The sequence below is a fragment of the Nerophis ophidion genome, linkage group LG20 (genome assembly GCF_033978795.1).
Source record: "Nerophis ophidion isolate RoL-2023_Sa linkage group LG20, RoL_Noph_v1.0, whole genome shotgun sequence".
NCBI classification, from domain to species: Eukaryota; Metazoa; Chordata; class Actinopteri; order Syngnathiformes; family Syngnathidae; genus Nerophis; species Nerophis ophidion.
In genome coordinates, this window is record NC_084630.1 from 36,611,304 (window position 1) to 36,627,882 (window position 16,579).

Here is a 16,579-nt window from a genome sequence, read left to right on the forward strand (position 1 = left end):
GATGTGCTGCCGTTAATCCGATGGCGGTCGCGTCCTAGCTATTGGCGTGTTTTACTGGACCGTACATGGGTTGTTTTATTTTGAAGGTGAGGACCGGATGTGCTGGCATTAATCCCATGTCGGTCGCGTCCTAGCTTTCGATGTCTTTCTGGACCGTACATCGGTTGTTTTATTTTGAAGGTGAGGCCCGGATGTGCTGCCGTTAATCCCATGGTGGTCGCGTCCTAGTTTTTTAAGTGTTTTACTGGATCGTCCATCGGTTGTTTTATTTTGAAGGTGAGGACCGGATGTGCTGCTGTTAATCCCATGGCGGTCACGTCTTGCTTTCGATGTATCTTTCTGGACCGTACATGGGTTGTTTTATTTTGAAGGTGAGGACCGGATGTGCTGGCGTTAATCCCATGTAGGTCGCGTCCTAGCTTTCGACGTGTCTTTCTGGACCGTCCACTGGTTCGGTCGGGGTTCCGCTGCGGGTGACAGGGTTCTCCCGCCGGCATGCGGGGACATTTCCCGCCGGGAAGAAGGCGCTGCTGACGGCCTGCGCTAATCTGCTTTCGGACAGGAGGCATCAAAGGATGAAGTCTGAGGCGGCGGGTGCAGGTGCAGGTGTGGGGGAGGGGCGGTGACCTTTCAGACTTGTGCGGTGTCCAGATCTTGGTGACATGGCGGACAAGACGGCGCCGCGCTGCCAGCTGAGGTTGGAGTGGGTGCACGGCTACCGCGGCCAGCAGTGCCGCAACAACCTCTTCTACACGGCCGGCAAGGAGCTGGTCTACTTCGTGGCCGGGGTGGGCGTGGTTTACAACGCCAGAGAACATGCCCAGAAGTTCTACCTGGGCCACGACGACGACATCATCAGGTAACCTAGTTCTTACGCTCACAACACGGATGGCAGATGGCGGGCTCACCACGCGGCGTCTCCATCCCCGTCGCAGCCTGGCGCTCCATCCCGACAAAGTGCAGGTGGCCACGGGTCAGGTGGGCAAGGATCCTTACATCTGCGTGTGGGACACCTACGCCATGCACACCGTCTCCATCCTGCGTGACCTGCACACGCACGGCGTGGCCTGTCTGGCGTTTGACGGCGACGGACAGGTGAGGCCACGCCCCCTCCGTGATGTGATGACGACGAGGGTGATGTTGTGTGTGTGTGGTGTTGGTGTGTGGGTGATGTTGTGTGTGTGGTGTTGTGTGTGGGTGATGTTGTGTGTGGGTGATGTTGTGTGTGTGGTGTTGGTGTGTGGGTGATGTGTGTGTGGTGTTGTGTGTTGGTGTGTGTGTCTTGTTGGTGTGTGGTGTTGGTGTGTGGGTGATGTTGTTGGTGTGTGGGTGATGTTGTGTGTGTGGTGTTGTGTGTTGGTGTGTGTGTCTTGTTGGTGTGTGGGTGATGTTGTGTGTGTGGTGTTGGTGTGTGGGTGATGTTGTTGGTGTGTGGGTGATGTTGTGTGTGTGGTGTTGTGTGTTGGTGTGTGTGTCTTGTTGGTGTGTGGGTGATGTGTGTGTTGGTGATGTGTGTGTGTGGTGTTTGTGTGTGGGTGATGTTGTGTGTGTGGTGTTGGTGTGCGGGTGATGTTGTTGGTGTGTGGGTGATGTGTGTGTGGTGTTGGTGTGTGGGTAATGTTGTGTGTGTGGTGTTGGTGATGTGTGTGTGTGTGGTGTTGGTGTGTGGGTGATGTGTGGGTGATGTTGGTGTGTGGGTGATGTTGTGTGTGTAGTGTTGGTGTGTGGGTGATGTTGTGTGTGTGGGTGATGTTGTGTGGGTGATGTTGGTGTGTGGGTGATGTGTGTGTGGTGTTGGTGTGTGGGTGATGTTGTGTGGGTGATGTTGTGTGTGGTGTTGGTGTGTGGGAGATGTGTGTGGGTGATGTTGGTGATGTTGTGTGTGTGTGTGGTGTTGGTGTGTGGGTGATGTGTGTGTGTGGTGTTGTGTGTTGGTGTGTGTGTCTTGTTGGTGTGTGGGTGATGTTGTGTGTGTGGTGTTGGTGTGTGGGTGATGTTGTGTGTTGGTGTGTGTGTCTTGTTGGTATGTGGGTGATGTTGTGTGTGTGGTGTTGTGTGTGTGGTGTTGGTGTGTGGGTGATGTTGTGCGTGGTGTTGGTGTGTGGGTGATGATGTGTGTGGTGTTGGTGTGTGGGTGATGTTGTGTGTGTGGTGTTGGTGTGTGGGTGATGTTGTGCGTGGTGTTGGTGTGTGGGTGATGATGTGTGTGGTGTTGGTGTGTGGGTGATGTTGTGTGTGTGGTGTTGGTGTGTGGGTGATGTTGTGCGTGGTGTTGGTGTGTGGGTGATGTTGTGTGTGTGTGTGGTGTTGGTGTGTGTGGTGTTGGTGTGTTTGTGGTGGTGTTGGTGTGTGTGTGGTGTTGGTGTGTGGGTGATGATGTTGTGTTTGTGTGTGTGTATTTTTGTTGTGTCGTCACAGCGCCTGGCCTCCGTGGGACTGGACGCGAAGAACACCTTGTGCGTGTGGGACTGGAGGGGCGGACGAGTCCTCGCCACAGCCACCGGCCACTCGGACAGAGTAGGCCTCACCTGAGCTGTGGTCCGCTCAACTCCTGATTATTGATTATTGATTATTGATCCCCCTTTCTTGCCGCAGATCTTTGACGTGGCCTGGGATCCGCTTGTGTCCGCCCGATTGGTCAGCTGTGGCGTCAAACACATCAAGGTGGGCGGGGCTTAACACCTAGCAGCTGTGAAATATTCTATAACATTTGAATGACTAATCATTGTAGTCTACATCATAACATTTTAATCATTAATAATTGTAGTCTACATAATACAATTGTATTTATTAATAATTGTAGTCTACATCATAACATTTTAATCATTAATAATTGTAGTCTACATCATAACATTTTAATCATTAAAAATTGTAGTCTGCATCATAACATTTTATCATTAATAATTGTAGTCTACATAATACAATTGTATTTTTTATTAATTGTAGTCTACATCATAACATTCTAATCATTAATAATTGTAGTCTGCATCATAACATTTTATCATTAATAATTGTAGTCTACATAATACAATTGTATTTATTAATAATTGTAGTCTGCATAATAACATTTTAATCATTAATAATTGTAGTCTACATAATACAATTGTATTTAGTAATAATTGTAGTTTGCATAATAACATTTTATCATTAATAATTGTAGTCTCCATAATACAATTGTAATTATTAATGATTGCAGTCTGCTTAATAACATTTTAACTATTAATAATCGTAATCTACATAATAAAATTGTATTTATTTATACATTTAGTCTGCAAAATAAAATTTCAATTATTTATAATCGTAGTCTACATAATAAAATTGTATTTATTAATATTTTCAGTCTGCATAATAAAATTTCATTTATAATCATAGTCTACATAATAAAATTGTATTTATTAATAATTGTAGTCTGCAGTATACAATTATAATTATTAATAATCGTAGTCTACATAATAACATTTTAACTATTAATAATCAGTCTACATAATACAATTGTATCTATTAATAATTTTAGTCTGCATAATATTTTAATTATTTATAATCATAGTCTACATAATAAAATTGTATATATTAATAATTGTAGTCTCCATAATACAATTGTGATTATTAATAATTGTATTCTACATAATATTTTAACTATTGATAATTGTAGTCCGCGGAATAAAATTGCAATTATTAACAATTTTGGTCTACATAATAAGATTGTAAGTATTAATAATTGTAGTCTGCATAATACAATTGTAATTATTAATAATTTTTATTACTAATAATTGTAGTCAACATAGTAACATTTTAATTGTTAATAATTGTAGTCTACAAATTATAATTTTAATTGTTAATAATTGTAGTCAACATAATTATAATTATTAATGATTGTAGTCTACATAATACAATTGTAAGTATTTATAATTGTAGTCTACACAAGAAAATGGTAAATAATAATAATTAATAATTTTCAATACCCCATACTCTCTGAGCACTCCCCACAGGACTTCCTGAGGAACACGGTCCAAGGCCTTCTCCAAGTCCACAAAGCACATGTAGACTGGTTGGGCAAACTCCCATGCACCCTCAAGAACCCTGCCCAGAGTATAGAGTTGGTCCACAGTTCCATGACCAGGACGAAAACCACACTGTTCCTCCTGAACCCGAGGTTCAACTATCCGGTGTAGCCTCCTCTCCAGTAAACTTAATTAGACCTTACAGAGAAGGCTGAGGAGTGTGATCCCACAAAGTAGGATCACACCCTCCGGTTGTCCTTCTTAAAGAGAGGAACCACCGCCCCAGTCTGCCAATCCAGAGGTACCACCCTCGATGTCTAAGCAATGATGCAGAGTCTTGTCAACCAAGGCAGGCCCACAGCATCCAGAGCCTTAAAGAACTCTGGGCGGATCTCATCCACCCCCGGGACCTTGCCACCGAGGAGCTTTTTAACTACCAATTTAAGCACCAGAAATAGAGCCCGACACATAGTCCCCAGGTACTGCTTCCTCATTAGAAAACGAGTAGGTGGGATTGAGGAGGTCTTCTAAGTATACCTTCCACTGATCCTCAACATCCGCAGTCAAGGTCAGCAGCACACCACCCCCGCCATACACGGTGTTGACAGTGCACTACTTCCCCCTCCTGAGGCGGAGTTTGGTGGTCCAGAATTGCTTCGAAGCCGTCCGGAAGTCGTTTGCCATGGCTTCCCCAAACTCCTCCCATGTCCAAGTTTTTGTCTATGCAAAGGCCAAAGCCGCATACCGCTTAGCTTTTCAGTACTTGTCCATGAATTGATTAACGTGGACCCCGACTTAAACAAGTTGAATAACTTATTGGGGGGGATACCATTTAGTGGTCAATTGTACGGAATATGTACTGTACCGTGCAATCTACTTATAAAAGTTTCAATTTAATTCCATTAATCCGCTGCCTTCTGGAGTCTGAGAAACCAAAAGGACCCGATAGGACTCTTTCTTCAGCTTGATGGCATCCATCTGGATTTCCGCAATGGCAGGCACTGACCACTTTGCGGCCACAGCTCTGATGGCTGCCTCGACGATAGAGGTACGGAACATCATCCACTCGGACTCAATGTCCAGTGGCTTTGTCGTGAGATGTTCAAAGTTCTTCCGGAGGTGGAAATGGTAACTCTCCCTGACGGAAAACTCTGCCAGACGTTCCTAGCAGGCCATCACTCTGCATTTGAGTCTGCCAGGTCTGTCCGACATCTTCCACCACTATCGGAGCCCACTCACCACCAAGTGAGGATCCGTTGAAAGCTCCGCCCCTCTCTTCACCCGAGCATCCAAACTATGAGACCGTAAATGGGATGATACAACAACAAAGTCGATCATGGACCTGCGTTCTAGGGTGTCCTGGTGCAAAGTGCACATGCGGACAGACACCCTTATGTTTCAACATACTGTTTGTTATTGACATTCTGTGACCAGCACAAAGTGTTAATAGCAAAACACCACTCAAGTTCAGATCAGGGCGGCCATTTCCCCTAATCACGCCACATTGCCGTTTCCAACGTAGGCGTTGAACACGCTAGTAGAACAAGGGAATCACCTGAAGCGGAGGAAAGCTACCCTCTCGTCCACCAAGTTGAACTCAGCGGGGGGCAACAAGTATAGTCACCCCCACCCCTCGCCTTTCACTGCTGGCGACGCCGTAGTGGAAGAGAGTCCAGGCCCTGTCGAGAAGACTGGTTCCAGAGCTCTTGCTATACATCGAAGTGAGTCCGAATGGATAGTAACTTCTCTACTCCGCGCACTAGCTTCCGCTCCGTCCCGCCAGCGAGGTGACATTCCACATCCCAAAGGCTAACTTCTGTAGCCGAGGATCGGACCACCAAGGGCCCTGCTTTCGACTGCCGCCCAGCTCACACTGCACCCGACTTCTATGGGCTCACCACCTATAGGAGGAAAGACTCACGTTGCCTCTTCGGGCTGTGCCTGGCCGGGCAGCTTGAGGGCAGGCCCAGCCCCACATGCAGGCCTAAATCCAGAAAGCGCCCTGGTGACCTGTGTCCTGGAGAGGGAAACGTTGGTCCTCAATATTGTCTAATCATGGTCGTCTTTAAACTGCTCTTTGGCTGGTCTCTCAACTAGGATCTGTTTTTCATGAGGGACTTTACCAGGAGAATAGAAGCCCCCGTACAACATACTGTAGCTCCTAGGATTATTGGGACGCGTAAACTCCTCTACCACCACAAGGTAGCAGCTCAGGCAGGCGATTATAAAATTAATAATGATTAGTAATGATTGTCCTCCTGCAAAAAAGAGTGGTACATAATTAATAATTGTAATGCTGACCCCCATCCTTCATATTAAAACTGTAATGATTGATTGATGATCTTGTCTCAGTTCTGGACTCTGTGTGGAAACGCTCTGACACCCAAGAGGGGAATCTTCGGGAAGGCGGGTGACCTTCAGACCATCTTGTGTGTGGCCACCGCCAAGGAGCAAACCACCTACTCAGGCGCGCTCAATGGCGACGTGTATGTGTGGCGCGGAATCTCCCTGGTCAGGACCATCCAGGCGGCACACGGAGTACGCACACACACCCACACTGTCACACACACCCACACTGTCACACTGGCTGGCACACACCCACACTGTCACACTGGCTGACACACACCCACACTGTCACACTGGCTGACACACACCCACACTGTCACACTGACTGGCACACACCCACACTGTCACACTGACTGGCACACACCCACACTGTCACACTGGCTGGCACACACCCACACTGTCACACTGGCTGGCACACACTCACACTGTCACACTGGCTGGCACACACCCACACTGTCACACTGGCTGGCACACACCCACACTGTCACACTGGCTGACACACACCCACACTGTCACACTTGCTGACACAAACCCACACTGTCACACTTGCTGACACACACTGTCACACTGGCTGACACACACCCACACTGTCACACTTGCTGACACAAACCCACACTGTCACACTGGCTGACACACACTGTCACACTGGCTGACACACACCCACACTGTCACACTTGACACTTGCTGACACACACACCCACACTGTCACACTGGCTGACAAACACCCACACTGTCACACTGACTGGCACACACCCACACTGTCACACTGGCTGACACACACCCACACTGTCACACTGGCTGGCACACACCCACACTGTCACACTGGCTGGCACACACCCACACTGTCACACTGGCTGGCACACACCCACACTGTCACACTGACTAGCACACACCCACACTGTCACACTTGCTGACACACACCCACACTGTCACACTGGCTGACACACACCCACACTGTCACACTTGCTGACACAAACCCACACTGTCACACTTGCTGACACAAACCTACACTGTCACACTGGCTGACACACACCCACACTGTCACACTGGCTGACACACACTGTCACACTGTCACACTGGCTGACACACACCCACACTGTCACACTTGACACTTGCTGACACACACACCCACACTGTCACACTGGCTGACACACACCCACACTGTCACACTGGCTGACACACACCCACACTGTCACACTGGCTGACACACACCCACACTGTCACACTGGCTGGCACACACCCACACTGTCACACTGGCTGGCACACACCCACACTGTCACACTTGACACTTGCTGACACACACACCCACACTGTCACACTGGCTGACAAACACCCACACTGTCACACTGACTGGCACACACCCACACTGTCACACTGGCTGGCACACACCCACACTGTCACACTGGCTGACACACACCCACACTGTCACACTTGACACTTGCTGACACACACACCCACACTGTCACACTGGCTGACAAACACCCACACTGTCACACTGACTGGCACACACCCACACTGTCACACTGGCTGACACACACCCACACTGTCACACTGGCTGGCACACACCCACACTGTCACACTGGCTGGCACACACCCACACTGTCACACTGGCTGGCACACACCCACACTGTCACACTGACTAGCACACACCCACACTGTCACACTTGCTGACACACACCCACACTGTCACACTGGCTGACACACACCCACACTGTCACACTTGCTGACACAAACCCACACTGTCACACTGGCTGACACACACCCACACTGTCACACTGGCTGACACACACTGTCACACTGTCACACTGGCTGACACACACCCACACTGTCACACTTGACACTTGCTGACACACACACCCACACTGTCACACTAGCTGACACACACCCACACTGTCACACTGGCTGACACACACCCACACTGTCACACTTGCTGACACACACCCACACTGTCACACTTGCTGACACACACCCACACTGTCACACTAGCTGACACACACCCACACTGTCACACTTGCTGACACACACCCACACTGTCACACTTGCTGACACACACCCACACTGTCACACTTGCTGACACACACCCACACTGTCACACTTGCTGACACACACCCACACTGTCACACTAGCTGACACACACCCACACTGTCACACTTGCTGACACACACCCACACTGTCACACTTGCTGACACACACCCACACTGTCACACTTGCTGACACACACCCACACTGTCACACTTGCTGACACACACCCACACTGTCACACTGGCTGACACACACCCACACTGTCACACTTGCTGACACAAACCCACACTGTCACACTGGCTGACACACATCCACACTGTCACACTGGCTGACACACACTGTCACACTGTCACACTGGCTGACACACACCCACACTGTCACACTTGACACTTGCTGACACACACACCCACACTGTCACACTAGCTGACACACACCCACACTGTCACACTGGCTGACACACACCCACACTGTCACACTTGCTGACACACACCCACACTGTCACACTAGCTGACACACACCCACACTGTCACACTAGCTGACACACACCCACACTGTCACACTAGCTGACACACACCCACACTGTCACACTTGCTGACACACACCCACACTGTCACACTGACTGGCACACACCCACACTGTCACACTGGCTGACACACACCCACACTGTCACACTGGCTGACACACACACCCACACTGTCACACTTGTTGACACACACCCACACTTTCACACTGGCTGACACCCACCCACACTGTCACAATGGCTGACACACACCCACACTGTCACTGGCTGACACACACCCACACTGTCACACTGGCTGACACACACCCACACTGTCACACTGGCTGACACACACCCACACTGTCACTGGCTGACACACACCCACACTGTCACTGGCTGACACACACCCACACTGTCACACTGGCTGGCACACACCCACACTGTCACACTTGCTGACACACACACACACACCCACACTGTCACACTGGCTGACACACACCCACACTGTCACACTGGCTGACACACACCCACACTGTCACACTTGCTGACACACACCCGCACTGCCACACGCGGTGACACACACGCACAAGAAGGGACGCTGATGGGTAAGAGCGTTTGTCTGGTTTTAGGCGGGAATCTTCAGCATGCACGCCTGTGAAGAAGGTTTTGCCACCGGAGGACGAGACGGTTGTGTGCGACTGTGGGACGTCGACTTCAAGCCCATAACCAAAATCGATCTTCGTGAAGCCGAGCAGGGATACAAAGGTTGGTTGCAAATGGCACACCTGACGAGACACCTGACGTCACGTTCGACGTTATGCTTGACGTCACGCTGGCGTGGTTTCAGGTCTGTCCATCCGAAGCGTCTGCTGGAAGGCTGACCGCATCCTGGCAGGCACACAGGACAGCGAGATTTTTGAGGTCATGGTCCGGGACCGGGACAAACCGGTTCTGCTGATGCAAGGTCACAGCGAGGGGGAACTGTGGGCACTGGACCTTCATCCCAAGCAGCCAGTCGCTGCTACCGGAAGCGATGACCGCTCTGTCAGGTGAGCTGTCACGGTTCTGACATCATTTACCATGAATTGATTAACGTGGACCCCGACTTAAACAAGTTGAAAAACTTATTGGGGTGTTACCATTTAGTGGTCAATTGTACGGAATATGTACTGTACTGTGCAATCTACTAATAAAATTATCAATCAATCAATCAAAAACCATTGTGCGATGTCACTTCCTGCACGTGGTCACTTCCTGTGCGTGGTCACTTCCTGTGCGTATCTCAGGCTCTGGAGTCTGCCAGACCGAACCCTGCTGGCTCGCTGTAATATGGAAGAATCGGTGCGCAGCGTTTCCTTCAACAACGACGGATCTCAGCTGGCTCTGGGAATGAAGGATGGCTCCTTCACGGTCCTGCGAGTCAGGTGACCCCTGACCTTGTTCAGTCACATGGTTGAGGGTGAATAACGAGGCGAGACTTGTTGTAACCTCAGGGACATGACGGAGGTGGTGCACATTAAGGACAGGAAGGAGGTGATACACGAGCTCAAGTTCTCACCAGACGGCTCCTTGTTGGCGGTGGGCTCCAATGATGGTGTGGTGGACGTCTACGCTGTCGCCCAACGCTTTAAAAAAGTGGGCGAGTGCGGCCACTCTACCTCCTTCATCACACACCTGGACTGGTCCGTGGACTCCCGTTTCCTGCAGACTAACGACGGCGCCGGAGAGCGCCTCTTTTTCCGGATGCCAGGTACCCTTCACCGACCCTCACTACTGACCCAAACTTTGACGCTTGAAGCTTGTGCCCCGCAGGTAAAGTGCTGTCCAAAGAAGAGGCCAAGGGTATCCACTGGATGACGTGGACGGGTGTTCTGGGGCCAGAGGTTAACAGCATCTGGCCTAAATACTCCAACGTCACCACCGTCAACTCTGTGGACGCCAACTACAGCAGCGCCGTGCTGGTGACTGGCGATGACCTCGGCCTCGTAAAACTCTTCAGGTTCCCGTGTCTCAAGAAAGGTCCGTAGCGGCAACAGAAGCAGCCTGGGTGTGTTGGCAGAACTCGCTCAGATCTTCACTCCTTTCTACGTCCAACAGGTGCCAAGTTCAAGAAGTACATCGGCCATTCTGCACATGTGACCAACGTGCGATGGTCTAAGGATCTTCAGTGGGTCGTCAGCACCGGCGGGGCCGATCACGCCGTCTTTCAGTGGCGCTTCCTGCCTGAGGGTATCATGAACGGTGTCCTGGAACCCCTCCTCCAAGGTTGGGGTCTTTTAAAAATCTTTTTTGTGACTTTATCGGTGATGTTGCCAGGGAACTACGTCCCTAAAAAGTGGCGCTAAAGTCACCCTCTATGCGTCCCTGAAAGGTAGCACTAAAGTCACCCTCCATGCATCCCTGAAAAGTAGCACTAAAGTCACCCTCCATGCGTCCCTGAAAGTCGCAGTTTTTGATTTGATAACATTTTGCTGCTTCCAGAGGGTTACGCCGACTCCAACAGCGGCGACTCAGACTCTGACGTGTCCGACGTGCCAGAAATCGACTCGGACATCGAACAGGAATCTCAGCACAACTACGAGCGTCAGGTGATTATAGGCAAGGCAGTGTTTCCCCTAGAAAATGTGTTAGTTAAGATGGTGTCTCTCCGGCGGACAGACCGGGAAAGGGGGTGGGTGGGTGTAAGGATCGGTGTTACTTGGCCTGTCGCCATCACGTCTCCACCTTATCGCTGCCACCACAGCCTGGGGGGCAATAGACTACAGACTTTGGTGAAGTAGGCCAGCTTCGTCGCATGAAGAAGCCTAAAATTTTTGGTTGTGTTTTCCGCTCCATTTGCTGATTGGCGATATACGATATATATCTCCATATTTTTTCCATAGAGTAAAAACAAAACAGTCCTAGTTAGCTGAGATACTAATTATGTCATTATTATGCCACATGCTGACATATGTTCAACTCATCATGCTTCATTTTTTACAGCATTTGGGAAGCCTGAAGTTGAGTTTTATTATGTAAATGTTATATTTGTAGCAACATGTGATCGCAGGGAAACTAGGCTGCTACATTACTAATGATGAATGTTACTATAGCTGAAAAAACAGTACAATAGCAATAGGAGAGACTATTCATCCCTGAACACCATGGAGTTGATGTAGGCTTAATGATGCACTTACATTATTATATACACTATCACAGACACAAACTCTTCATGTAACATTATGTCCTTTTTTGCTGCTTCAACACAGAAAAAGGTCAAGTGAAATAACAGACAGACGGGGCTTTGCCGTCCGTAACACGCACACACGCCGCAAAATGAGCTAACGTTAAGCTGAAAGCTAATTAGCCTTCACCTCCAGGACTGCGAGCGAGCTGAGCTGCCGCTTATATTTCTAGAACGTCAACGGGCTCATAGTGATGTTACCAGTAGTTGACTGGGAGGTGTTTATTATCATTTGGGGAGAGTTCGGTGCTTGATGCTTACCTGCTAAACACCTAATCTGCTCATCACGACGCTGGAGCACTGCTGATTGGCTGTTACCGCTCTGAAGACGCACTGCTGATTGGCTGTTACCGCTCTGAAGACGCACTGCTGATTGGCTGTTGCCGCTCTGAAGACGCACTGCTGATTGGCTGTTGCCGCTCTGAAGACGCACTGCTGATTGGTTGTTGCCGCTCTGAAGACGCACTGCTGATTGGTTGTTGCCGCTCTGAAGACGCACTGCTGATTGGCTGTTACCGCTCTGAAGACGCACTGCTGATTGGCTGTTACCGCTCTGAAGACGCACTGCTGATTGGCTGTTACCGCTCTGAAGACGCACTGCTGATTGGCTGTTACCGCTCTGAAGACGCACTGCTGATTGGCTGTTGCCGCTCTTAAGACGCACTGCTGATTGGCTGTTGCCGCTCTGAAGACGCACTGCTGATTGGCTGTTGCCGCTCTTAAGACGCACTGCTGATTGGCTGTTGCCGCTCTGAAGACGCACTGCTGATTGGCTGTTGCCGCTCTGAAGACGCACTGCTGATTGGCTGTTGCCGCTCTGAAGACGCACTGCTGATTGGCTGTTACCGCTCTGAAGACGCACTGCTGATTGGCTGTTACCGCTCTGAAGACGCACTGCTGATTGGCTGTTGCCGCTCTGAAGACGCACTGCTGATTGGCTGTTACCGCTCTGAAGACGCACTGCTGATTGGCTGTTGCCGCTCTGAAGACGCACTGCTGATTGGCTGTTGCCGCTCTGAAGACGCACTGCTGATTGGCTGTTGCCGCTCTGAAGACGCACTGCTGATTGGCTGTTGCCGCTCTGAAGACGCACTGCTGATTGGTTGTTGCCGCTCTGAAGACGCACTGCTGATTGGCTGTTGCCGCTCTGAAGACGCACTGCTGATTTGCTGTTGCCGCTCTGAAGACGCACTGCTGATTGGCTGTTGCCGCTCTGAAGACGCACTGCTGATTGGCTGTTGCCGCTCTGAAGACGCACTGCTGATTGGCTGTTGCCGCTCTGAAGACGCACTGCTGATTGGCTGTTGCCGCTCTGAAGACGCACTGCTGATTGGTTGTTGCCGCTCTGAAGACGCACTGCTGATTGGCTGTTGCCGCTCTGAAGACGCACTGGTGATTGGCTGTTACCGCTCTGAAGACGCACTGCTGATTGGCTGTTGCCGCTCTGAAGACGCACTGCTGATTGGCTGTTGCCGCTCTGAAGACGCACTGCTGATTGGCTGTTACCGCTCTGAAGACGCACTGCTGATTGGCTGTTCCCGCTCTGAAGACGCACTGCTGATTGGCTGTTGCCGCTCTGAAGACGCACTGCTGATTGGCTGTTACCGCTCTGAAGACGCACTGCTGATTGGCTGTTGCCGCTCTGAAGACGCACTGCTGATTGGCTGTTACCGCTCTGAAGACGCACTGCTGATTGGCTGTTGCCGCTCTGAAGACGCACTGCTGATTGGCTGTTGCCGCTCTGAAGACGCACTGCTGATTGGCTGTTGCCGCTCTGAAGACGCACTGCTGATTTGCTGTTGCCGCTCTGAAGACGCACTGCTGATTGGCTGTTGCCGCTCTGAAGACGCACTGCTGATTTGCTGTTGCCGCTCTGAAGACGCACTGCTGATTGGCTGTTGCCGCTCTGAAGACGCACTGCTGATTGGCTGTTGCCGCTCTGAAGACGCACTGCTGATTGGCTGTTGCCGCTCTGAAGACGCACTGCTGATTGGTTGTTGCCGCTCTGAAGACGCACTGCTGATTGGCTGTTGCCGCTCTGAAGACGCACTGCTGATTGGCTGTTGCCGCTCTGAAGACGCACTGCTGATTGGCTGTTGCCGCTCTGAAGACGCACTGCTGATTGGCTGTTGCCGCTCTGAAGACGCACTGCTGATTGGCTGTTACCGCTCTGCGTGCAAGCAATCAGATGGTTCTGTGGGTGGGACAATGCTGGGTGCTGCAGAGACATACTGACAGGGACAGAGGCACAGCAAAGCGTAGCAGCTTGTTAAGAATTCAGCTTAGGCGGCGACTCTTAGCAACAAAGCGCTGCGGGAAACCCTGCAAGGTATGAAGTCGCTCCGTACGTTAGACTCGCTATTTGCATCCGCAGGTGTATAAGGACGACCTCCCGCAGCTGCGGAGGAAGCTGATTGGTTCTCTGAAGAGGCAAAAAGCACCGGAGGAGGGGCTCAGCCTGCAATTTGTTCATGGGTAAAAGTGCTGCGCATGATGGGTAATCAGTTAATGGACGATAAGACAAGTTGGTCTTGGACTACTCTTCAGGTACCGTGGCTTCGACTGCCGTAACAACCTGTTCTACAGCCAGGGCGGGGAGGTGGTCTACCATGTGGCTGCGGTGGCTGTGGTCTACAACCGCCTGCAGCACAGTCAGAGGTTCTATCAGGGCCACGATGACGACATCCTCAGCCTCACCCTGCACCCGCTGAAAGATTACGCCGCCACCGGCCAGGTACGGACGGCCACCGGACCGACAGCTGGTCTCTGATCGCCTCTTTGTGTGCTCAGGTGGGCCGGGACCCGGCCGTCCACGTCTGGGACATCTCAACTCTCAAATGCCTGTCGCTGCTCAAAGGTCACCACAGCAAAGGAGTTAGTGCGCTGGACTTCACAGGTACGTCACATGATCGCTCACACCTGGCCGGCAGAGCTTTGCGTCGTCTTGAAGGTTTCTTTGCCTTTTTAGCTGACGGAAAGAGCCTGGTGTCTGTGGGAATGGACGACTTTCACTCCATCGTCATCTGGGACTGGAAGAAAGGTGAACGACTGGCTAAGAGCAGGTACAGATTGTCAAGTCTATTACGTCAGGTGTGCTCGCACCTTGTTCCCGTCCGCTTCTTTCCCAGGGGCCACAAGGACAAGATCTTTGTGGTGAAGAGCAACCCCTTCAGGATGGACAAGCTGGTGACCTTAGGGATGAAACACATCAAGTTCTGGCAGCACTCAGGTGGTGGCACACTTCGCTAACTAATTAGCCAACGCCTCACTAACTAATTACCCAACAGCTAGCTAACTATCTTGCAAACACCTTGCTAACTAATTAGCCAACACCTTGCTGACTATGTTGCCAACACCTTGCTGACTATGTTGCCAACAGCTCGCTCTCTAATTAGCCAACAACTCGCTAACTTTGTTGCAACACCTCGCTAATTAATTAGCCAACACCTCGCTAATTAATTAGCCGACACCTCGCTAATTAATTAGCCAACACCTCGCTAATTAATTAGCCAACACCTCGCTAATTAATTAGCCAACACCTCGCTAATTAATTAGCCAACACCTCGCTAATTAAATAGCCAACACCTCGCTAACTAATTAGCCAACACCTCACTGACTATGTTGTCAACACCTCGCTGACTATGTTGCCAACACCTTGCTAACTATGTTGCCAACAGCTCGCTCTCTAATTAGCCAACAACTCGCTAACTTTGTTGCAACACCTCGCTAATTAATTAGCCAACACCTCGCTAATTAATTAGCCAACACCTCGCTAATTAATTAGCCAACACCTCGCTAATTAATTAGCCAACACCTCGCTAACTAATTAGCCAACACCTCGCTGACTATGTTGCCAACACCTCGCTAACTATGTTGCCAACAGCTCGCTTTCTAATTAGCCAACAACTCGCTAACTTTGTTGCAACACCTCGCTAATTAATTAGCCAACACCTCGCTAATTAATTAGCCAACACCTCGCTAATTAATTAGCCAACACCTTGCTAACTAATTAGCCAACACCTCGCTAACTAATTAGCCAACACCTCGCTGACTATGTTGCCAACACCTCGCTGACTATGTTGCCAACACCTCGCTGACTATGTTGCCAACACCTCGCTGACTATGTTGCCAACAGCTCCCTAACTTTGTACCAATCCCTCGCTAACTAATTAGCCAACGCCTCACTAACTAATTACCCAACAGCTAGCTAGCTATCTTGCAAACACCTTGCTAACTAATTAGCCAACACCTTGCTGACTATGTTGCCAGCACCTCGCTGACTATTATGCCAACACATCCCTGACTATGTTGCCAACATCTTGCTAACTATGTTGCCAACAGCTCGCTCTCTAATTAGCCAACAACTCGCTAACTTTGTTGCAACACCTCGCTAATTAATTAGCCAACACCTTAATGACTATGTTGCCAACACCTCGCTGACTATGTTGCCAACACCTCGCTGACTATGTTGCCAACACCTCGCTGACT

The 16,579-nt window shown here is 50.1% G+C and overlaps 1 protein-coding gene across 9 annotated transcripts in view; it reads left to right on the forward strand.

Moving 5' to 3' along the window:
- Positions 1–325: 325 nt before the first annotated feature.
- The window catches only part of LOC133539094 (echinoderm microtubule-associated protein-like 6), a 41,114-nt gene continuing 24,860 nt past the window's right edge, over positions 326–16,579 (forward strand). For 4 of the 9 annotated variants that reach the window (XM_061881145.1, XM_061881146.1, XM_061881148.1 and 1 more), the window contains exons 1-17: positions 335–859; positions 936–1,095; positions 2,419–2,517; positions 2,596–2,664; positions 6,354–6,539; positions 9,498–9,633; positions 9,716–9,917; positions 10,155–10,292; positions 10,362–10,618; positions 10,681–10,887; positions 10,966–11,133; positions 11,350–11,456; positions 14,466–14,566; positions 14,639–14,825; positions 14,882–14,987; positions 15,060–15,153; positions 15,220–15,320. In XM_061881145.1, coding sequence (XP_061737129.1) covers positions 663–859; positions 936–1,095; positions 2,419–2,517; positions 2,596–2,664; positions 6,354–6,539; positions 9,498–9,633; positions 9,716–9,917; positions 10,155–10,292; positions 10,362–10,618; positions 10,681–10,887; positions 10,966–11,133; positions 11,350–11,456; positions 14,466–14,566; positions 14,639–14,825; positions 14,882–14,987; positions 15,060–15,153; positions 15,220–15,320 — 2,515 coding nt within the window. In that variant the 5' untranslated portion in view covers positions 335–662. Of the gene's footprint in view, positions 860–935; positions 1,096–2,418; positions 2,518–2,595; positions 2,665–6,353; positions 6,540–9,497; positions 9,634–9,715; positions 9,918–10,154; positions 10,293–10,361; positions 10,619–10,680; positions 10,888–10,965; positions 11,134–11,349; positions 11,457–14,465; positions 14,567–14,638; positions 14,826–14,881; positions 14,988–15,059; positions 15,154–15,219; positions 15,321–16,579 lie in introns of all 9 variants that reach the window. The other 5 variants (XR_009803180.1, XM_061881150.1, XM_061881151.1 and 2 more) reach the window with 2 other exon arrangements.